Source organism: Saimiri boliviensis, chromosome X (genome assembly GCF_048565385.1).
Source record: "Saimiri boliviensis isolate mSaiBol1 chromosome X, mSaiBol1.pri, whole genome shotgun sequence".
NCBI lineage: Eukaryota > Metazoa > Chordata > Mammalia > Primates > Cebidae > Saimiri > Saimiri boliviensis.
In genome coordinates this window covers 97,384,639-97,409,530 of record NC_133470.1, presented here as the reverse complement: position 1 = coordinate 97,409,530, position 24,892 = coordinate 97,384,639, and the positions used below count along the sequence as shown (strand labels likewise).

The following is a 24,892-nucleotide window of genomic DNA, read 5'->3' as shown; positions in this document are numbered from 1 at the left end:
GTTCCTTTGGGGTCTCAGTAACTCAACTTTCCTTATTAACAGAATCTTTCCTAACCCAAAGCCTGACAATTATGCACAAAAATTTAACTAGCAAGTATACAAAGCCTCAGAAGTTCCCTTTCACTTTCACCCTACCCATCTTTACACACAGCCTTTCATTCCAAACACTCAAGAAAATTAATTTAAAACTCTAAATAAAGAGATTTTTAACTCTAAAGATAGGAGCAGTGAGGCTGAAAATCCAGCTAACCATTTACGATTACCCTCAGGAAATGGATAAAAATATACGTGCAAATAAAAAGCAGGAATAAGCAGGCCCCAGGCCTCAAAGCCCAACTTAGCTGAAAAAGACGAGAATAAAATATAGATTACAAACCTCAGAGGCTGGAGGGAGAGATGGGACCAACCGCATACTGACATGCAGAAATTTGCTAACACAATGGCAGCTAAATCTCAGAGAGAATGCTGCAGATTATCAAGTAACTTGTACCAACCCCTGTGATCCTTGTAAAGTTTCCCAGAACTTGGGAAGTGAGCCAACTGTGGCTTGCCTAGTTCCTGTACTTCCATGGGAGGCAGCAAAGAAAGCCATCAGGGGACAATCTATTCCTTAAGAGTTCAAAGCAGTGCTCTAGTGGCCTTGGCCCCATTATTTCATCATTTTTTTGTTACTCTTCTCCAAAGACCTGATTTGTCTTGGTAACTTTTGTATTTTTAAGGTGTTATTATTTTAAAATATCAGTATCTCACACCACACAATTTCTCCTCATCTTGGGAAGTTCTTTTCTAATCCCTACCTACAATAAATGGACCACAATAAAAAGTGGGGCTAAACAATAAGCTTCTGAGGAAAGATGAACTGGACTTTTGGTTGTAGTGTATGTAACATAATCTAAGTATTTGCTATGATACAGAGTTTGCCCACCCCAAGAGAGTGACTGCAATATTGTAAATTCAAGCTTCAAAAATATACACAAGCCCTAAGCAGACAGTTTATGTGGAAAGGTCCCTTAGAGATGGAATATTTTTCTCACTATTTAGCTATCTCATAGGTAAGAAAGTTTTATCTCAGCAGCCAACAGTAATATCTAACAATCACAAGGAAAAAAAGCTGCTATTAGGGAGAAAAATGCCTTTACCAATATCATTACCTAGAAGAGATAAATTCTCATCCAAAAATTACTTTCTAGATCACCAGAGAAGAATTTCTATTACAGTATAAGAAGAGATAAGAAACTGTGGCTGGAGCAAAAGAAAAACATATTGTAAAAGGGGTGTCTGATGACCTGAACAGGTTTTATTTCCTGTTTCAGTGATAGTGTAATTACTATAAAAGTTGTTAAGTTTCCTAGAAAGGTCTGCCAGTTCAAATATAAGTTGGAGTGTGTTCAGCAAAACCAATGAATGCATTTTTGCAAGTAAACTGTTAAATACCATACAAGCAAATTGGCTTAAAAACTGCCCAAGCTGTAAATGTAATTAATTTAAATAGCATATCCAGGCTATAACTTTTCTTAAAATCCCCAATAAAAGAAGTAGGTAAAAAGCAAGTTTCCACTGTGGAGCATGGCTTAGTTGAATAAATGAAAAAAGTAAGGGATTTCAGGGGCGGATGGTGGTGGCATTCTTCCTGGATCTGGCACAGTGGCTTGGGCCTGTAATCCCAAATGCTTTGCTTGAGGCCCAGAGTTCCAGACCAGACTGGGCAAATGAGTGAGACTCCTGTTTTTAAAAATAAATAAATAAATAAATAAAATTAAAAATTAGCATGGCATGCTGGCACACACCAGTAGTCCTGGCTACTAGGGAAGCTGAGCCAGGAGGATCACTTGAGCCCAGAAGTTCAAGATTATAGTCAACTATGATCACCACTGTGGCACTCCAGCATGGGCAACAGAGTGAAACCTCATCTCTTTAAAAAAGAAAAAAAACAACAACAAACATTCTATAGGGTAGGCTTTCAGGATAAAATCTGGAGAGGACAGGGGAAGCAAGAAAGATATGAGAAATATTATTTGTATCTTTTTTTTCTTCAAAATGAGACCTGGAGAAAATGGCTTAGTTGAGCCTCATTTCCTTATCTATAAAACAAGGTCACATAACCTACCAGACTGCTTACAGCAAGATTAACAGAAACAATCACTTTAAATGACTGTAAAGTATTCACAGGAACAAAAAAATGAGGTTTGTAGATGTTAACAAACTGTGAGAATATTAAAACTCTAGCAACTGGGACAGCATGGAACTAGGCAATGTCCTAAACATAACCCACATGTGAATGTTCTAGTTAAAGCAAGAAAAGTTTCTGGCTCTACAGAAGAGGCATAGACAATTTTGGTGCTACCCCTGCCTAAAGGGGCAGGATGAGTTATGGTCCACTAGCAGGGAGCACTTGGTTTTGAAACCACTATTCTTCAGTGTTCATGAAGGACTAGAGCTGGCAATGGAGGCTGACAAGTGGCATGTCTGATGACAACTGAGGGCTACTCAAAGAACCCATGGAGGCGAGGCTGCTGTCCATAACATATACTGTTAGTCTTTTGGAACTGTTGATCTGACACCCTGACAGTAAAAATAGGAATTCGTTTCTCCCTTTGTGGCAGAGCACACAGGCACTTGGGAACTGCACTGGAATTACTGACACTGTCTCTCTATCATCTATCTCTTCCCTCTTCCCAAAGCTTTGGATTTGAAGCTTCTTTGCAATATAAAGATTGGATGTTGTTATAAATATAACAGATGATTGGACTGTAGTTACTCCTAAAACATGCTTAAAAGAGACTATATAAATTAGCAAGATGTTTGAAGTGTAATGTGTAACTTGTATCTTGAAGCATAAAAAGAAGAGCACGACAAATACTCAGTAATGCCTTACGTATAAATAAAAATTGTTTAGATTGTTAAATTTTAATTTGCCTTTGAGTATTGCCAACTAGGAATGCCACAGTAAGATAACCGGCAAGAATATCAGGATACCACACTCAATGTTCCCCAGACTGAGTTACAAGAAACAAGTTAATAATGAGGTTCCTTAGAGAAAGGGGAAGCCCACTCCTGTAACCCCTCCTCCCGGCTATTCACAATGCATACTCACGTAGTAAAAGCTCCATAAAGTCTTAAAGAAACCTCTTTAACTTTGTGTAAGTCAGCATTTCCCCAAATTTTTTGACCACAGAACTCTTTTTTTCCCCACAAGGAAACTCCAGGGACATCACATTCTATACAACATGCTTTGGGCAATGCTACTATATCTCTTATCTCAGCAAACATGTCTGCATATCTGGGCTATATCTATGCAAGAGTCTGCTGGTAGGAAAAATACATCGTATTCACAATCAACAATACTGGCAAAGTACTCAACAGTATGAGTGAGATCACTGTCCTGTTTGTGATAATTTCTATCCATGTATAGCAAAAATGGGTAAGTAAAATTAAGTATTCGGTTATGATCCCAGGTGGGTGTTTTTGCTTCTAACGCTTAATTAAGAGAGGTAAGAAACCAGGAGATGGAGGTCCTAATAGCCTTCTATCACCAATTAGCCTGTATGTGTCTTGGGGAAGTCCTGGCATTGATTTCTTCATATATAACTTGAAGAGGACTTGACTAATAATCTGATCTAAAATGATGCAAAGGAAAGTGGGGCCAGACTTTCTTTATGATGGAGTTTGGCTCTTATCACCCAGGCTGGAGTGCAATGGTGCAATCTTGGCTCACTGCAACCTCCGCCTGCTGGGTTCCAGCACTTCTCCTGCCTCAGCCTCCTGAGTAGTTGGGATTACAGGTGCCTGCAACCATGCCCAGCTAATTTTTTGTAATTTTAATAGAGACGGGATTTCATCATGTTGATCAGGCTGGTCTTGAACTCCTGACCTCAGGTGATCCTCCCTCCTCAGCCTCCCAAAGTGCTGGGATTACAGGTGTGAGCCACAGCACCCAGCTATTGGAGCCAGATATTCTAGCAATAAAACTTGAAATGTGGTCGGCCAAGTGCAGTGCCTCACGCCTGTAATCCCAGCACTTTGGGAAGCCAATGTGAGTGGATCACTTGAGGTCAGGAGTTCAACAGCAGCCTGGCCAACATGGCAAAACTCCATCTCTACTAAAAACACAAAAATTAGCCGGGCATGGTGGCCCACACCTGTAATTCCAGCTTCTCAGGAGGCTGAGGCAGGAGAATCACTTGAACCTGGGAGGTGGAGGTTGCAGTGAGCCGAAATCACACCACTGCATTCCAGCCTGGGTGACAGAGCTAGACTCCTTCACCTGCCACATACACACACACAAAACTTGAAATGTGGCTTTGGATGTTGCATCATTTGCCCCCTGTTTCAGCCTAGCCCCCTAAAACAAAACAAAACATTCAAGGGTGAGGAAGAGACCACTCCCTGTTTCAGGATAAAGAATAATTTACAAACTAATACACACGAGAAGACAATATATGTGGAATAAAAATTTGCGGGCTTAGGCCAGACACGGTGGCTCAAGCCTTACTGTAATCCCAGCACTTTAAGGGGCCGAGATGGACAGATCACCTAAGGTCAGGAGTTCAAAACCTGACTGGCCAACATGGCAAAACCCCATTTCTACTAAAAATACAAAACTTAGCCAGGACTGATGAAGGGCACCTGTAATCCCAGCTACTCGGGAGGCTGAGGCAGGAGAATCACTTGAACCAGGGAGGCGGGGTTTGCAGTGAGCCGAGATTGTGCCACTGCACTCCAGCCTGGGTCACAGAACGAGACTGTCTCAAAAAAAAAAAAAAAAAAAAAAATGCAGGCTCCAAAGCAGAAAAGGAGGGAGAAATAAATGAAACATCATGAAAAGTCACAAAGACTTGGGAAAGGGTCATGTGATAATGCCTTTTAAAAAATGTTTAAGTACAAACTTACTAGATAAAACTCCTTCAGGGTGCTAATTTTGGTACACAAGAGGGTACACTGGTTCTTTCAGGCCTTTAAGATGTCCACGTAAAACACAACAGTAGCAATTTATTTAATGGTAATCTTTAAATGTGAAAAAATGAATGCCTTTTCAAATGGGCCTGTCACCCTAGGGAAACTGTTTACTCCTCTGATAAAATAGAATGAAATCCAAGTCCCAGCAACTAAGGTACAATCACATTAGCATTAACTACCATAAGGGCAATTTTTAACATTAATAAACCTCTTAGAATACAAATCTTACCTGTACACAGGATTTCAGCTATAAAATGAAAAAACACACACACACACACAAAAAGAGAGAGAAAAAAACCATTTGAAATTATTTTATATTAGAGTGGATACATTCAAAATGCACGACTTCACAAAAACAAACACCACTCACACTAAAGGCCAAACCACCCTGAAAACCAAACAATTTTCCACAAAACAAATGTTTTTTACCAAATAGGAAAAACAGTAGTTAGAAGTCCTATTCAAGTATATGATTGAAAACAGCAATGGGGTATTTCTAAAGCATACATAGGGGGTATCTAGAACAATTATAAGAATTTGTAGCCAACATTAAAAAATGCCTAGGAAGCTTTAAACAGAAAAAAATGCTTTCAGCTAAATCATGAAACAACACAGTGGTTTGTAGTCTTCTTCATTAAGAAACCTTTGCTCAGTGGAATGCAAGCAGCTTAGTCATGACTAGTACTCAAAAATTAAATGTTCATAAAGACTCAATTCTCCTGACTGTAATGCATTTAACTCCACTTTGCATTATTATAAAAAGCATATGTGTATGCAATGTGTTAATACATTTCTAAGTCTATTCTTGCTCTACTTTATAAACTCAGATATGATGTGGAACGTTCTAAATGCTGCCAAATAGTTATGACTTAAGGGTAGAAAAATAGCAGAAATCAATGAAATAAAGGCAGTCCTCAAAGAATGGAAATTAAAGTGCATTTGTATTTGTTAGTATTATTAATGAGGACAAATTAATGGTGGACTGATAGTCTGATTACTTCAGATGGACAGGAATCTGAATGATTTTATATAGTCAGTGTACTTAAGTATTCTATGATGTTCTGCTGACATCTCAGCTTGGTTACCAGTCATTTACTACAAGCAAATACAACCGCTCCCTGCATGCTGAGCACAGCTAAACTAAAACAAAACAAAACAAAACAATAACGGAAAGGAAAACAATAGAGGCTGGGCGCGGTGGCTCACACCTGTAATTCCAGCACTTTGGGAGGCTGAGGCAAGTGGATCACGAGGTTAGGAGTTGAAGAACAGCCTGGCCAAGATGGTGAAACCCCATCTGTACTTAAAATACAAAAATTAGCTAGGCATGGTGGCAGGTGCCTGTAATCCCAGATACTCAGGAGGCTGAGGCAGAGAACTACTTGAACCCAGTAGGCAGAGGTTCTAGTGAGTAGAGATCATGCCACTGCACTCCAGCCTGGGTGACAGAGCAAGACTCCATCTCAAAAAAAAAAAAAAAGAAGAAGAAGAGTAGAAAACACAAATGTGTCAAACCAATACAAAATTGCCTATGATGAGAACGTTATGCTATAAGACTACATGGCGCTTCCTCATAATTCTCAGTGGAACTCTCAAAAGACTCATGCAATAGAAGAGTTGATAAATGCTTTAGCCAACACGTATGTTCAGAAGAAGAAACTTCTTTGGATGTGAGATTAGTCCTTTAGACCTCTTCTTCAATCCTAAAAATAGTATATAAGAGAAAAAATATAGTTCTCCTAATAGTTGCAGGTCTATCTCAGAAAGCAATGTAACAGAATGCTGCTGGACTCAAATTTTATGAATTTAGAATCCAATTCTTCCCAGTGTACCTTTGAGTTTCACTTCAATTTTCATACTGTGAAATAACAATGTGATAAAGTACCAAGGAATAAAATATTCCCTGCAAATAAGGGGAAGTTCACTCATGCATTGCAGAAGCCATGAATGAACAGCCTTCTAGGCTAGTTAGAATTAAAGAAACAACTACAACAATAAAAACAGAAAATAACAAGTGTTGGTAAGAATGTGGAGAAATTGGAACTCACATACATCACTGGTGGGACTGTGAAATGATTCAGCTGCTATGAGAAAGAGTGTGGCAGTTCATTAAAAAGTTAAACATAGAATTATCATATGACCCAGCAATTCTACTCCTAAGTATAGGTCCAAAAGAATTGAAAACAGGTATTCAAACAAAAACTTGGGCGTGCATGTTTATAGTAGCACTATTCAAAAGGTGGAAACAGCTGGGCACGGTGGCTAATGCCTGTAATCCCAGTACTTGGGGAGGCCAAGGCAGGTGGATCACCTGAGGTCAAGAGTTGGAGACCAGTCTGGACAACATGGCAAAACCCTGTCTCTACTAAAAATACAAAAATTAGCCAGGCATGGTGACAGATGCGTATAATCCCAGCTACTCAGGAGGCTGAGGCAGGAGAATTGCTTGAACCCAGGAGGTGGAGATTGCAGTGAGCTGAGATCACACCACTGCACTCCAGCCAGGGCAACAGAGTGAGATTCCGTCTCAAAAAACAAAACAAAAAGGTGGAAATAACCCAAATGTCCACAATTGATGAATGGATAAACAAAATGTGGTATATCCATACAATGAAATATTATTCAGCCATTAGAAGGAATGAAGCATTGATATGTTCTTTAATATGAATGAATCTCAAAAACATTAGGTCAAGTGAAAATAGCCAGACACAAAAGGTCACATATTGTATAATTCCGTTACATGAAATATGCAGAATAGGTTAATCCATAAAAAAAAGAAAGCAGATTGGTAGTTACCAGGAGCTAGGGAAAGGGAAGAATGGAGAGTAACTCTTTAGTAAGTATGGAGTTTCGTTTTTAGGAGATAAAAATGTTCTGGAAGTAGGTATGAGTTGGTGGTTATAAAAAATATAAATGTACTAAATTCCAATAAATTGTTCACTTTACAATGGTTAGTTTTATGTTATGTGAATTTCGCATCAATAAAAAAGTAACTCCCTCACCTAATAGCGGGTCACAAGGTTAATCTGTTAACACAGTTGATGCATCCATTCAACCAATATTCATTGAGCTCCTACTTTGTGTAAGGCACTGGAGACGGGGTGATGAATAAAAAACAGACACACTCCCTGCCTTCAAGGAGCTTAGAGTATAGGGAGAGGGGAGACCACATATTCATTAAATGCTCATAGAAATCAGCTAAGTGCCAAGAATGATGGCTACATAGTACTCTGAGAGCTAACCTAGCAGGACAACACAACAACCAGGTGCAACACAAACTTGATCATATTGCTCCTCCAGCCCCCACTTTACAGGTTTCCCAATGATCTTAAAACTGAAAATTAAAATCCTTACTCTGATCTGTGAAGTCTTATACATAGTCTGGTCTCTTCCTCCTATTTGCCCAACTTCATTTGCCCTCCTCTTCTCTTTCTCTATTATAATCCACTGGCCTTTTTTCCATTCCAGGTAAGCCTCAGGCACTTTCTGGTCTCTGGGTATTCCACTGTTTCCCTTGACATAGAATACGCCCACTTCTTTACCTACTGATAATAATCCTTCAGATCTCAACAACCATAACTTTATCATTAACCCTTCTCTGGTGACAATCAAAATGAAGAGACCAATAACTTATTCTCCAAAATATGTGTCTGCTACAGGGTATTTACAATGAGCAAAGCAAAGCATAAGGAAAATCTCAATTCAATTTCTCAAAAAGCTGTAAAGCCAAGTCTCCTCAAAGTCTCCCCCAAGAGTCTCCTGAAGCATCCCTATCAAAATTTACTAAAAGAAATCCTGTGAGAAGTCCTTGACTTTGCAGAAAGTGCTTTAAGAAAAACAACCTTCTGATTAGTTTCAGTAAAAACAAGGCAGTGATTATGATAAAAACCTTTGTATAGTCTACTATGACACTTTAGTTCATTAAACATAATTTAATGTGACTGGTTATTGTGATGCCTTGTTAACTGATTTTAAAAATATTTCAGACAATTTTCTCCTGAACAGTATTCAGATTCATCATTTCCAGCTGATTAAACAGTTGATTAAAATGATGGTTATAGTTATTTCTATTTTTATAAAAAGTTAGGCATCAGGCCAGAGATATAATCCCCAATGTAATATTGTTTCTTTGAAGAATTCAGATTCAACTTATATTATTTTGACTTACAGAAAACTTTCTGTGAGCATAACCTGCCATAAAATACAAGGACAACTGTAAAAGGTTTTCAGGAGGGCCTATCAACCCAGCACTAGTGTGCACCATGGAACGGAGGCTGATCACAAGGCAAACACATTCAAATCAGCCAGCCATGAGCTGTTCTCTAAGTTTACCTCGCTTAATAATCACAAGCTGGGGCAGGGTATTTTTCACAACATTTCTCTGCAAGCAGAGCAAGGAGAAACATCACTAACCTACATAAAGTCCAATACAAAAAAAGACTGAAGGGTGGGAGAAGGGTGAGGGATAAAACTACAAATTGGGTTCAGTGTATACTGCTTGGGTGATGGGTGCACCAAAATGCCACAAATCACCACTAAAGAACTTACTCATGTAACCAAATATGACTTGTTCTCCCAAAACCTATGGAAATAAAAAAAAAAAAAAGTCAAGAAAGACTCTGCCAAAGCTGTCAAAGAACATTGATGTGATATATCATTATCTTTGTGCTTTTTAGAACCTGAAAATTACATTTTAAAGACTAACATCTCAATGATTAACAGATATTATTTATTTATACAGATATTTGACATAACAATTAGTAATGAAGCCCACACAAAGGGTTTACTAATAAATGAGTAAGCAATAGCATGTAATCAATGACACTATTTGTTGGGTCATAGTCTCCACAACACTATTGGGCAATCAACTCCAAACGGAGATACTCTACTACAATTGGACAACAAGACTTATTTGTTTCAGTAGTTTTCATCCATACACCTGAATTTTCATAAATACAAAATACTAGTTAATGAACTGTGTCTAAACCTTACTAAGATCAAAGAATTGTTTCCACAAAGGGTGAGGGGGAGGAGAGGAGAACTGCAGGTTGAAATGATTGTTGGTACAATGGGTTGGAGAAGAAAGCTATTTGTTCAAATGAAACTCCAAATGAGAATATTAAAATTCAACATTCAAGAGCTGCAGAGCTGTAAAGAAAACTCTCCTTTTATTTATATTCAAGAGACATGAGAGAGAATTTTCTCCTATCAGCTTTTGCCATCCCTATGCTGAGAATACAGTAAATCTTGGGTAGAAAAACAACTAGAACACCTAAGTGGCATATTTCAATCACAAAAAATTGCCACTTACCAAATTTTCTAGTACCATGTGATACAAAAGACAATAAACAATAAAGTATTAAAAACATTATATATACATACACATATATACACACTCCATCTTGCTCTGGAGCTCATAAACAATGGAATCTAGTAAGGTGATTTCTTTTAAGTGATTTCCCTAAGGAAAATTATAATTTCTTCCTCATTCCCCTCCTGGAACTAGGACCTTATCATATTATAACTCAAAGACAGGCCCATGGCTATCTAGGGCTCCACTTATCTTGCCTTGCGTTGCCCTCCCCAGAGTGCATGAGCATGTTTTAAATTCCATACATGCCCTCCAAAGGTGCCAATCTTCCTCCTGCCACACTCCATATAGTAACTCTCCCCCTCTTCTTCCACTCTCACATTTCGCCATTGTGAAAAGTCATCAGTTGGCAGTAGGAGCAGGCTGAGGCGAAGTCAAATCACTTCTCTCCTTTTGCTTGCATTCTACCTCTCACTGACCTCTGAGCTAGGGCTGTACCAGTTCCTACAATAGGCGCGTTTACAATCTCATAGAGTTCACAGGAAACACAAGTAGGACATAAGTGAAGGAAGTATATAAGTACATTTGCAGCGCACTGCTAAGTAAATACCGAAGAAGAAAGGAGAAAGAGTTGCAGAAATGTAAAGACTGACTGGGGCTGGGTAGAGTTTGTCTTAAATTTCTATAAGATTAATGTGTCTGAGCCTTGGGTAATTTTGACCTCTTGTGATTTGGAACACAATCAAATTAGTTTGAAAACCTGTTGTATACTTCACACGTGTCAGGCTCCAAAGCTGGAGTTTGCCTACAATGACAAGAGAATTTATTTCCAGTCGTATACTGTGCTTGGTTTCAGAGCTACTCTAACAAACTTTTATTTCCCTTGCCATTCTAACTACATTTTCCAATAGTAGTCTCCAATAAGAATGCTCTGCTGTCACCAAATTCATCTCCCACCTCATTTTCTCGCCAAATATCTCAGTTTATTCCCAACTGCTATTCTCTTGGACTGGAACTGTCTGAATGACTCTCCTTGAAAGTAAACTGGAAGTTCAACTAATGCCAAATTCAGCAGCTTAATCAAGAGTCCCTGTAACATACGGAAGGCTGCAGATACATAAAATTGGCAAACCCTTACAAATTGGCTTCCCCTCACAAACTGGCTTCCCCTCAAGGTGATCAGTCAGTGATTCCTGAAGCTGTGTCTTATTCTCTTAGGACACAACAAGGCTTCTGCTGCTGCAGTAAGGATAAGTAACACCTAAGTATCTGTTATGCGCAGATGAAGTATTCTATAGATGGACAGATGAAAAGACGGATGGATGGAAGAATTACAAATAGATACGGCTCATTCATTTGATACACAGGCCTAACCCCAAAATCAGAATATCATTTAGAGTCATTTGAAGTCATCAAAGGTCATCAAGCTATGTATGACCGGAGATGAAAATACAGTATGATCAAGGCTGGAGTCTCAACGATTAGCTGTCTCATGAATATCTTCTAATGGGTACATTTTTGATGTTCAAAAATCAGAGGTACTCTGATATTTGCTATTTTAATGCCCTTTTTCACAGAGCATGGCAATTACCAGGTTGTTTCAAAGAGGCTATACAAGGGACAAGGAAGAACAGAGAAATATATTGGCTATATATATGAGTTCTGAAGCCACATATCTGGGTTCAAAAATCTTGGTTCTGCCACTTAGCATGTGACCTGGGGCAAGTTCCTTAACCGTGTGATGTCTCAGTTTTCCCACTAGTCTAAATGGGGGTGATTATATTCATGACAACTTATAAAGCAAGTATGAAACAGTGCCTTCATATCATAAACACTGAAAAAATGTTAGTTGTTTTATATAGCACAATGGAATAGTAAATTCCTTTGCTGCCAATAACTAGTTGCTTCTGACACAGACAAAAACAAAACAAAACAAAACATAACAAAACAAAACAACCCTGATGTCCATGGAAAAAATACAATTCTAATACAAATAGGTGAAATATATCTGCAGGGCTATTACACTTAAAATTCAGTGGGCAAGAATGAAATTAACATGAACTTTTTTTTAAACTAAAATAAAGATACAGTCTTTGCGAAATTGAAACAGAGAGAAAGCTTATAAAATAAAAATGACCATGAATAGTTGTTTTGTAAATGAACTATGCCACACTAACCAGATATAATTTCTTTAATTAGCACATGAACCAAAAAACAGAATAGTACATTGTGACTTCATTCAAGATTTCAATGAAACATTCAAAATGCTTGGAAAAAGGAAAGAAAAATCAGGTTCAAAAGGTTCTGCAAAGGTTATGATAAATGACTCAGTTTAGGGTTGAATGCAAGGCATAGCAGAGCGTGGAAGGCTCTGGTTAAGCACTAGATGGGAAGCAGAAATAAACAGCATGTGTAATCAAAGTCGCCCAACTGTGTCACACCACGTGGTTCTGCAATACCTGCAATGCAGGAAAGGCCTGGTGCTGAGTAAGAAGAAAGCACATGCAAGCAAGCAGTAGGAAGAAACCTTCAATACTGCCCTGGTAGCACCCTAACTAAAGAGAAGATGGTCAGACCAGTGGACAGCTCTGAACAAGAAGGGGCCACAGATTTAGAACTGAAAACAGATGGCCTCAGACATCCATCTTCTCCTACCATTCTTTCCAAATCAAATCAATAATCTATGTACGTAGAGGCCTGTGTTATTTGTAAGATCCTCTATCCCAAAGGCCTATCCCATTTTATTGAAACAAATATTTAAAGAACATGGAAGGAGCTAGACACAGTGATAAGTATAATTCCCATGGTAAATTAGGAAGCTTATCTTACCAGAAAGCCAACTTTATCTCAGTTCCCTCTCTTTGAGTCTGTTTTCCCATTCATAAAATGTGGGAGTTGAACAAGAAGGTTCTTGTGCTTATCTAATATTCTACAGATTTACCAAAAATTTATCAAGTTAGCACCCTGAAGAAGGAAAGTTCAAAATGATAAAATGAGCCTAAGCAGGTATTTACTTAAAAGAATGACAGATGATTAAGTGGTTAAGGAGTTGTGAGCAACATTAGGTTCTGGTGGACACACTTACCTGCCTCTCAGTTTCTCTAGTACACCTCACCTCCCCAGGGACTGGACCCAACATTTCCTCCCATCACTGATAAGCCTCAGGCCCAAGGGACCCTCTCTCTTTCTTTAGGAGGCTCATAGCCTCCAGTAAGCTCAAAACAAGCTTCCTGCTAGTGCCCTAGCACTAGCTTGCCTTGCTAGAATGCCAGATCCCTAAGCAGCAGTGGCTCTGTATTTGATTTAGTGATCAGAGGGCAATGTGGAACAGAAATAAATTAGGAACCCCTCCAGGGATTTGTTTAAAAAAAAAACTAGAGAAACCACCATAAATGTTTCTGCTTTTTCATTAATGTATTTATTAACAATAAATATTTAAAGAAACTTACTTTTAATATCAGAAGAAGTCAGGGATTTCTGAGAGAAAAGTAAAACTGAATACATGTAGGGAGTGAAGCAGTGAGAAAAGTCTGAATATATAGTTCAATTATTCCAATCAGTAGAGAAAATGAAGACCTTGATGTGCTTCATACTAAGTATAAACTACATTAATTAGAGCTTTTAAACATTGAACAATCAAGTTTACATCAATCAAGTTTATACATAAAATACTCTTAAAGCCAACAACACTTTAAGTTTTACTGTATTCATCTTTATCAACTATTGTCTTTATTCATAATTCCCTCTATTTAAGGCCCAAAGCTTTCCCAAACAACTGTTTTTGGCAAGAGAACTCTCGCTAATTTTCTGCAATTCTCATTATCCATCATTCTTACAACTAAAACCTTTAAAAGAAATCTTTGGAATCACTATTAAAACATCCTTATGCTTGCCAATACTGTCACATTCTTTTTCAATATGTTTGAATAGATTTGTTTTGGGAATAATTACATTTGAGAAACTGCCAAAGTGAGAGGGAAGTTGTACACCACTATAGAGACCGCTCAGATTGTTGTGTGGGGATCTCTGTCACATAAACTTCACTATGGGTCTTCTGGTTTCACTATGATCATCCAAAAATAAGTTTGACTTACATATCCATATTTAAAAGAAAAGTTTGTAATAAAGGGCCATACATTGCATGACCCTGAGAAATATTGCCTCTTGCATGAATCCAGGTAACCTCTGGCTGTTAACCAGTATGTTATATAACAAACTGGAATAAGCTTTGCTAAGGGGCTTCAATTTTATTAATGTCGAGTTGTTTCCAACCTGAACACGAGATTTCCTTCCTAAATAATTTTCACCTAAAAGAATTCTTAAACAGCTGAATTTTAAGACTTTGTGATATCAGTGGCTATAAATCTCAGTAATGATCACCTCTGGACTTAGTTTAGAGAATTGGAGTATATCTGATAACCAGGAATAAAAAGCTAATCAAAAACTGGCTTTGTAAATGTTAAAGTAAGGTTAGGTTAGCAATTGTGCACAGAATAAGAATACAATCCGCTGTGTAACTCGGTTAGGTTTACAAAAGTAAAGGCTTACTTTGCTTTTGCTGCTCTTTTTTCTTTTTAAAAATAAATTGATAGATTAATAAAAACCCAACCACCCAGTTGCTATAGGGAAAGCAGGATTTGGGCTCTAATGGTGACCATAAAATACTATGAAGAAATGCTTTCATTCACTCCTAGGAATACATTTAAAATTTAAAAGAAACATAAACATAGATCATAAGAATTTTGGCTACATTTCTAAAACAGTATGTTCATTGTTATAGTTTGTATTTTGCATGAAACAGATTGATATTAGTTAGAATAAACGTTAAGATTTGGGGTAGGAAGCCTATAACCTAGAACTCTAATCAGGTTCAGACCCAGACAGTATCTGCAAAGGGAAACAGTTGGTGGAAGCAACTGACTGGTGACTCCTGTGGCACTCTGCACTGCTTACATGGCATTAACTGAAAATGTCTGTACCCGAAATAGAATGGAATGGAATGGAAAGGGGAAGGGGAAGGAGAAGGGGAAGGGGAAGGGGAAGGAAAGATAGACAGATGTGGGACCCAAAGGCCAATTATATCTACCCATGACTCTCATCCAATTGCTCAACTTCATCCGCTTACTGCTCTGGGCTTCCTTCTTCCACCCCACATACATGACCTAATTATTCCCCTTCCGTCTCTCTCCCCGAATCCATTGATTAAACTAAGTCCTGGGCCGAGCTCGGCGGCTTACACCTGTAATCCCAACACTTTGGGAGGCCCAGACAGGCAGATCACTTGAGCTCAGGAGTTCGAGACAAGCCTGGGCAACATGGTAAAACTCTGTCTCTACAAATACAAAACATTTAACTGGGTATGGCAGGTGGTGTGCGCACCTGTAGTCCAAGACACTCAGGAGATTGAGGCAGGAGGATCAGTTGATCCTGGGAGGCAGAGATTTCAGTGAGTCAAGATTGTGCCACTGTACTCCAGCCTGGGCAACAAAATGAGACCCTTTCTCATAAAGAGACAAACAAACAAGCTAGCTACGTCCTGTATGGCTGGGTGCAGTGGCTCACACCTGTAATCCCAGCTCTTTGGGAGGCTGAGGTGGGAAGGTTGCTTGAGCCCAGAGAAGTTCAAAACCAGACGGGCAATATACTGAGACCTCACCTCTACAAAAAACAAAACAAAACAAAACAAAACAAAACAAAACAAAACAAAACAAAAAACATTAGCTGCATGTGTTGGTTCACGCCTGTACTCCCAGTTATTCCAGAGGCTGAGCCAGGGGATGATCGTTTAAGCACAGGAGGTTGAGGTTGCAGTGAGTCATGATTGTGTCACTGTATTCTAGGTTGGAAAACAGAGCAAGACCCTGCCTCAAAAACAACAACAACAACAAAAAATACTATGTCCTATAGAACTTGCCATCCTTATTAATCAAACTCTCTACATCCTTAACATCAGGAACTCTACCTTACAACTCCCCACATTCCTGAAAACTTGGCTCTCTTCTTAAAATTCTTCCCTCTGTGAATCTCGCATCTATGTAACTCAGACGGCAAGAGGCAAGCTTCCTCTTGCCTCCCTTGCTTATAGAGTCCATTAACTCATACTCCTGGCATCATTCTGTTAGTTTGAAATCATCTAGAGATACCAGTTTTTACCCATCCTCATCATGGTCATCTATCCATCTCCTTGGACATATGTCTTCGCTCATTTGGGTCACTAGTGGACCCTCCATCTCATCTCCTGTCATCATCTGATGAAATCTGAACACACCATCTCATAGTTCTCAGACTTCTTATCTGTAGTGACCTTTACCATCCCTTATAATCACCATCAAACACCAATCTCTGGTCAGTTATTGCCCACTGGCTGAAGACTTTGAAATCTGGCTTTCAAACTTGTTCTCTATGCCAACATCTGCCATGATACTTGAAAATTCCATAATCCACATGCAACACCCACCCCAATCCAGAAACCTAGATTGCTGAGTCACAAAACTCCTTTGCTTTAAGGATCTTCACCTCTAGTCTTCACCCACATCCTCTCTAGTGAGAGAGTAGGATGTTACCATCTACTGCTTCATCCCTAACACATGATAATAGCCCTCTCTCATTTTTCAGCTCCGTAACTTCCACTACATAGCTCTTTAAGACCTCTACTCTGTTTTTTGTTTTTTGGTTTTTTTAAGACGGGAGTCTCACTATGCTGCCCAGGTTACAGTGCAGTAGCTATTCACAGCCATAATCATAGTGCACTGAAGCCTTCAACACCTGGGCTCAAGTGATCGTCCTACTTCAGCCTACCGAGGAGCTGGGCGGACAAGCATGTAGCACCGCACCCAGCTAAAGACCACTACTCTTTTGACCCTAGCCTCATTTTCTCAAAGCCCTTACTAGTCCTTACCTGCACTTTCCCTGTGATGTCTGAACACCAACTTCACTCGTGAGACCTAGTCTCTCACCAGCCCTCTCAATTCCTTCCCAACCTGACTTTTTGCCATAAATGACCTACCTACAAAGCCCTAAAACCAGGACCAATCTCGCAAACTGCTTTCTTCATTCTTGCACGTAGGAAGCTGAGAACAATTTTGGTAAAACCACAGACAAAAAATTAATGTTATTACAAATTCTTCAGTGCTACTCCACAAACCTCCACGTGTCTTCCTTCCTCTGACTCTCCACTTACCCTAAATGCTCATTTCAAAGCTTTATGACTCTCTAGTTCCCTATCACAATCCTCTCCATATGGGTGATCTTGCTCCTACATCCCTTAGAATATCAAAGTCATCTAGGATGCATTCCCTCCCACTGCCCTGTGTGTACACATCAGTTTGAGAAAGAATCTCTTCTCCAATTCAAGACTCACAAAGAGCCTCTACCTGTTTTGATCTCTATCTTCCTATATTTTTAGACAAATAATTAACCTGTCTTTCCTATACTGTCAACCACTTCATCTCTACTTTCTATTTACCCATGGTTCCTTGGTTCCTTAACTTAAATATATTTAAATACTTATTTTCCTTTAAAAAACTCCAAAATTTCCTTGACAATGTATGCTGTTTCTAACCTCTTCTCCCCTTCCCTCTATAGGTCCAAGGTAAAGTGGTACTCTTCAGGGCAGAAATGTGTTTGTTTTGTTCACTGAGATACCATTAACATCTAGAACAAGGACTGTCACATGGTAGGAGTTCAATAAATAACTTCTGAATAAATAACCAGTCTCCTCAAAAGAATATACCACCTCCACTTACCTCCTCTTCACTCTTTCAGCCCTCTTTCTCTAAGGTGGTCGATGAACCCACATTCCCATAACGCTAACTTACCAAATTCAATGAATAGTTCTGTCTTTTACCTTACTTAAACCTCTGCTATGGTTTGAATGTCCCCTCCAAAACTCATGTTATAACTTAAATGCCACTGTGATGGTATTAAGAGATAAAACTGAAACCCTTGAGAGATAATTAGGCCATGAGGGCTCTGCCCCCATGAATGAATGGATTAATGTCATAATTGCAAAAGTGGGTTGGTTATCATAAGAGTGGGTTTTTATAAAAGCAAGTTCAGCCCTCTCTTGCTCACTTGCTCTTGCCCTCTCTTGCCCTTCTGCCTTCCGCCATGGGATGATGCAACAAGGAAGTTCTCAGCAGAAGCCGAGCCCTCAACCTTTGACTTCCTACCCTCCAGAACTGTTAGAAATTAATTTCTTTTCTTTATAAATTACTGTGTGTGATATTCTATTACAATAACACAAAATGAAGACAGACAGAAAATTGGTACTGAGAGTAGGATTGTTACTATAAAAAAAATAACTGAAAATGTGGAACTGGGTAATGGGAAGGGGCAGAAAGAACCTGAAAGAGCAGATTAGAAAAAGTCTAGAATGCCATAAATGGAGTATTAAGGATGATTCTGATAAGGGCTCAGAAGAAGAGAAGAGCTATGGGGAAAGTCTGAAGCTTGTTAGGGATTACTTAGGTGGTCATAATCAGAATGTTGGTACAAACATAAACATAAAGGCCATTCTGATAAGGTCTCAGATAGAAAAGACAAATATCTTATTGTACACTGGAATAAATGTCATCCTGGTTGTGAAGTGGCAAAGAATGTGGCTGAATTGTGTGCAAGACCTAGGGCTTTATGGAAGGCAGGATTTAAAAGCAATGAACTAATGAACTAGGATATTTGGTAGAAGAAAATTCTAAGGAAAATATCAAAGGAGCTGTGTGGCTATTTTTTTTTCTTTTAATTGTACTTTAGGTTCTGGGGTACATGTGCAGATTATGCAGGATTGTTGCATAGGTACACACATAGCAATGTGGCTTCCTGCCTCCATCCCATCACCTACATCTGGCATTTCCCCCCATGTCATCCCTCCCCGACTTTCCCACCCACCCCCCGCTGTCCCTCCCTTGCCCCCGCAACAGACCCCAGTGTGTGATGCTCCCCTCTGTGTCCCTGTGTTCTCATTGTTCAACATCCGCCTATAAGTGAGAACATGCGGTGTTTTTCTGTTCTTGTGTCAGTTTATTGAGAATCACGGTTTCCAGATTTAACCATGTCCGTACAAAGGACATGAACTCATCATTTTTTATGGCTGCATAGTATTCCATGGTGTAAATGTGCCACATTTTCCTTGTCCAGTCTATCGTCAATGGGCATTTGGGATGGTTCCAGGTCTTTGCTATTGTAAACAGTGCCGCTATGAACATACATGTGCATGTGTCTTTATACCAGAACAATTTATAATCCTTTGGGTATATGCCCAGTAATGGGATTGTTGCGTCAAATGGAATTTCTGTTTCTAGGTCCTTGAGGAAGCGCCCTGTGTGGCTTTTTTTAACCATATACAGTAGGATGTGAGAAGAAAGAAATGACTTAAAGGCAAAATTTACAATTTAAAAAAAGCACAACAGAAAGATTTTTTTTACTTTTTCAGCTTGGCCACGTACAGAATAAAAAAGCATTCCTGGGGAAAAAATCCGTGTGGCCAAGCAACCCTTTGCTACAGAGATTCGTCCTAACAAAAGGAATCACCAAGACAATGGAAGAAAACCCCAAAGGCATTTCAGAGGTCTTTGAGGCTGCCCTCCCATCACAGCCCCAGAGCTCCAGTAGGAAAGAATGGTTTTGGAGGACAGACCTGGGGCACACTCCACAGGCTATCTGCCCAGAGTCTCTTCTCCCTGCATTCCAGCCCAGTGCTCCATGGCCACCTCAGCCATGGCTCAAGAGAGCCCAGATGTGAACTGAGCTGCTGCTCCACGAAGTCCATGACATAAACCTTGGTAGTGTCCAGTTGGTGCTAATTCTGCAGGGGTGCAGAACATAAGAGTTGTGGGGGCATAGCTAACTATCTAGATTTCAAAGGATGTCACAAACAGCCTGGGGCCCAGACAAAGACTTGTCAGACAGGTGGAGCCATCACAGAAAGCCCCTACCAGGGAAATGGCAAGCAGAAATGTGAGGTTGGAGCCAGCACAGAGTCCTCACTAGGGAAATGCCTAGTGGAGATATGGGACTGGGACCATTACCATGACTCCAGAACTGTAGAGCTCCCGGCTTACAGCATCAGCCTGGGAGAGCTGCAGGTAGGAGACTCCAACCTGTGAGCTACTGAGTGGACTGAACCCAACAAAGCCATAGGGGTAAGGCTGCCTGAGGCCGTGGGAGCCAAATCTCTATCCCAGTGTGCCTAGGATGCAGGATATGTAGTCAGAGGAGATTATTTTTTAGCTTTAAAACTTAATGTTGTTTTCCCTGAAAGGCTTTGAATTTAGTGGGGATGAAATACCCCTTTTTTCTTGGCTATTCCTCCCTTTTGGAATGAGAATGTCTAACCTATGCTATTTTGAAAGCACAAAACTTGTTAATTTCACAGACTCACAGCTGGAGAGGAATTCACATTAGGATGAATCATGCCTTGAGTCTCTCAACTATATATGATTTAGATGAGACTCTGGGATTTGGAATTGATTCTGGAATGAGTTAAGACTTTTGTGGTGTCATGTGCCCATAGTTCCAACTATGTGGGAGACTGGGGTGGGAGGATCACTTGCGCCCAGGAAGTTGACACTGCAGTGAGATGTGATTGTGCACCACCCCTACCCCCCCAAAAAAAACTGCTGGAGCCATTAAAATGGAAGTAATATACTTCATATGTGAGAAGAACATGGGTTTCAGAGCATCAGGAACAGAAAGTTATGGTTTGGATGTCCCCTTCAAAACTCATGCTAAAATGTGATTGCCACTATGATGGTATTAAGAGGTGGGACCAGGAATGTTAAGAGGTGATTAGACCATAAGGGCTCTGCCCTCATGAATGGATTAATGTTAAGAGTAGGTTGCTATAAAAATGAATTCGGCTCCCTTCTGCTCTTGCCCTCTCACTCTCTAACTTTCTGGCCTTCCACCTTTTGCCATGGGGCAACTCAGCAAGAAGGACCTCGGCAGATACGCGCCCTTCAAGCTTGGGCTTCCCAGCCTTTGAAAACTGTAAGAAATCAATTTATTTTTATTATGAACTAGCCAGTCTGTTAGAGCAACACAAATTAGACTAAGATAAGCTCTCTTTAGCATGACACTATTAGCTATATTCTCCTTTTTGGAAGACAATTTTTTCCTTTCCTTCCCTAACATTATACCTCTCTCACCTCTACGGACATGCCTTCTGAGTTTCCTTTGCCAGATCTGCTTGTTCTGCTCCCACACTAAATGATGCTATTTCTCTATATTTGGCCCTCAGCTCTCTGTCCTTCATCATTCTACAAGTTCTCCCTGGGTTTCCTAATCCACATGTGTGGGTTTAATTACCATCTTTATGTTGATCACACCAAAAAGGTGTATCTAAAGCCGCAGATTTCTCTTCTGAACTCTACGCGCAATGTAAGAATAATGACAACCACTGGCATTTGAGGGTTTATGTTCCAAAGGACAATTCTAAGTTCCTTGAATGTATTTATTCAATTAGTCCTCCCAACTAACCCATAAGGAAGGTATTATCTCCATTGTACAGATGAGGAAGCCAAGGCACAAAAAAGAAAGCAACTTAACCCAAGGTTACACAGCCAGCTAGTAAGTGGTAGAGTGGTTCACTGTGATATGAGTACCTTTTACATAAAACAGCTTCATTAATCACAGACTAAATGAAAATTCATTCAATAATACCATGGTTTTTAACATATTCACAGCATTGTGTAACCATCAACACAATCTAACTCTAAAACACTTTCATCACCCCTAAAAGAAACCCAACCCAGTATACATGAAGAAGCACTAGTATTAGTACTTTTTTACTTTGATTTCAGAAACTGAAACTTTAAGATAACTACATTTTTAAAATTCAAACATATGTTAAGCCAATTAAGACAAACTTTTTTTTACAGTATACATATATTGGTTTTACAGTACAAAAATATTTTTATGTGTTTAAAAAGGGAGCTTTCTAAATAAGCTAATCTCATATAAGCACAGAGCAGAACAGCGGCAACTACAGGGTGGGAAGGCTAGGCAGAAGGGAAATGGTGAGAGGTTAACAAATTCAAAGCTACTGCTAAACAGAAGAAAAAACCTGCAGTATTCTATAGCACTGTAGAGTGACTACAATTAATAATTTATTCCATATTTTCAAATAACTAGAAAGTGTTCAATGTTCTCAACACAAAGAAATAATAAATGTTTAAGGTGACGGATATGCTAATCACCCTGATTTAATGATTACACATTGTATACATGTATTGAAATATTGCTGTATACCTCATAAATACATTATATATCAATTAAAAGCTGTTTTAAAAAATTAAATGGAACTTTTCATCAGGATTAGATTTACCCATATGTTATGTCAAAATCAGACAAATAAAAGCTGAGTATTCCTACAACTAGACAAATATTGCAGCCTTAATGTGTTACCAGAAGGCTGACATATTCAACCCTCATGTAAACAGTAAAAAAGAGAAAACCTTTATCAGACTGAATGAAGGATGATCTCTCCTTACAAACACAATTTTGCATAATGCATTTGTGTCTAGTTACATGGAAAGTGGAACCAAATGTGTAAAGCCAGAAGGGTATATAAATGGCAATTTTCAGCCATATATATGGCACAAATGAAAAGAAACTGCTTACAAAAGAAAATGGAAAGGGTTTTTTTTTAAACGGAAGAGAGTTCATTAGCCTTTTCATGACTATAATTAGAAAATATATTTCTGTGTTGCCATAGGTAGAGAGATGAAGCAAGAGTAAAACTGCACCATTTATGCCAACTCTCCTTGCATAGTGACTGCAAATTACCAATGAATTATTTCCAATTTAATTTACCACTTGAAGACCTGAAATAGAATAGGAAATTTTAAAAAACAGATATACAGAAGGGATCCAAGATGGCCGAATAGAAACAGCTCTGGAGTGCAGTTCCCAGCAAGAACAACACAGAAGGTGAGTGAACAACACATTTTCAAACGAGTTATTACTGCCCACAGACCAGGAGATTCCCCGGCTGAAAAGCGCCACTAGTTTCCAGCACGTCTGTTTCAGCTGGCGTGGTGGGTCTCCGCATAAAAACTCACACAAATCTGGGTGGCCATTTCAACTGGCACCTGGAACTCCTGGGAGACAGAGCCACCCATTGAACTGAAAAAAAAAAAGGGGGCTGAAACAGGGAACCAGGTAAACTGGCTGGGTGAGTACCACGCCCACAAAGACCAGCAATCTGAAACGCTCTGGATAGAGAGTTTCACAGCAAGCCCAGCTGGACCCAGGTGGTCCAACTCTGTTGGGGAAAGGGCGCCTGCCACTACAGAGGCAGTCCACCATTACTGAGGCAGTCCGCCATTACCAGCCAATCTGCCATTACAGAGAGAGAGTCCGCCATTACTGAAGCAGACCACCATTACTGAGGTAGTTCTAACTATACCTCTATAAACAAAACCACAAAACAGTTCACAAAGCACCTGAGCAGAGCCCACAGCAGCTCACCAACACTTCTGCTGGCAGACTGTGACTAGGCTACCTCCTTGCTGGGCAGGGAAGCTCTGAAAACACAGAGTAGCAAGTCAGAAACTTATAAATGAAGTCCCACCTTCCCAGGACAGAATACATGGGAAAAAAGGCAGTTATGAGTTCCGTTGCAGCAGCCTTAAACGTACCTGCCCAGCAGCTCTGAACAAAACAAGGGAGCTCACAACTCAGCACTTGAGCTCCTATAACGGACAGACTGTCTCCTCAAGCAGCTCCCTGACCCCAATATGTCCAAAGAGTCACCTCATAAAGGAGAGCTCAGGCTGACATCCAGCGGGTATCCTTCCTGGACGAAGATAACAGAAGAAGAAACTGGCAGCAACCCTTACTGTTTCTCAGCTGCCGCAGGTGATCCCCAGGCAAGTAGGGTCTGGAGTGGACCTCTGGCAGTCCTACAGCAGAGGGGCCTGACTGTCAGAAGGAAAATTAAAAAACAGAAAGAAGTAACTACATTATCGACAAAAAAGACATCCACTCAGAGACCCCATCCGAAAATCACCAACTACAAAGACTACAGGTAGATAAATATACAAAGATGGGAAGAAACCAGCACAAAAAGGATGAAAACACCCCAAACCAGAAGGCCTCTCCTCCTCTAAGGGATCACAACTCATCACCAGCAAAGGAACAAACATGGATGGAGAATGAATCTGATGAACTGAGAGAAACAGGCTTCAGAAGGTGGGTAATAACAAACTTCTCTGAGCTAAAAGAACATATTCTAACCCAATGCAAAGCAACTAAGAATGTTGAAAAAAGGTTTGACAAAACACTAATGAGAATAAATAGCATAGAGAAGAATACACATGACTTACCGGAGCTGAAAAACGCAACACAAAAACTTCGCGAAGCATACAAAAGTTTCAATAGCTGAATTGATGAAGCAGTAAAAAGGATATCAGAAATTGAAGATCAACTCAATAAAATAAAATGAGAAGGCAAGATTAGAGAAAAAAGAGTAAAAAGAAATGAACAAAGCCTCCAAGAAATATGGGATTATGTGAAAAAACCTAATCTACCTTTCATAGGTGTACCTGAATGTGACAGAGAGAATGAATACAAGCTGGAAAACACTCTTCAGGATGTTATCCAGGAGAACTTCACCAATCTAGCAAG

General features: G+C 39.6%; 1 protein-coding gene across 10 annotated transcripts in view; it reads right to left on the bottom strand.

Annotated features, from left to right (window-relative positions):
* Window positions 1-24,892, bottom strand: part of ATP11C (ATPase phospholipid transporting 11C (ATP11C blood group)) — a 204,260-nt gene that overhangs the window by 108,616 nt on the left and 70,752 nt on the right. For 5 of the 10 annotated variants that reach the window (XM_074391506.1, XM_074391504.1, XM_074391501.1 and 2 more), the window contains exon 2: window positions 5,186-5,203. The exons of 3 other annotated variants lie outside the window; for them this stretch is intronic. In XM_074391506.1, coding sequence (XP_074247607.1) covers window positions 5,186-5,203 — 18 coding nt within the window. Of the gene's footprint in view, window positions 1-376; window positions 3,970-5,185; window positions 5,204-24,892 lie in introns of those variants that run through there. 2 more of the 10 variants (XM_003940721.2, XM_003940722.3) reach the window with 2 other exon arrangements.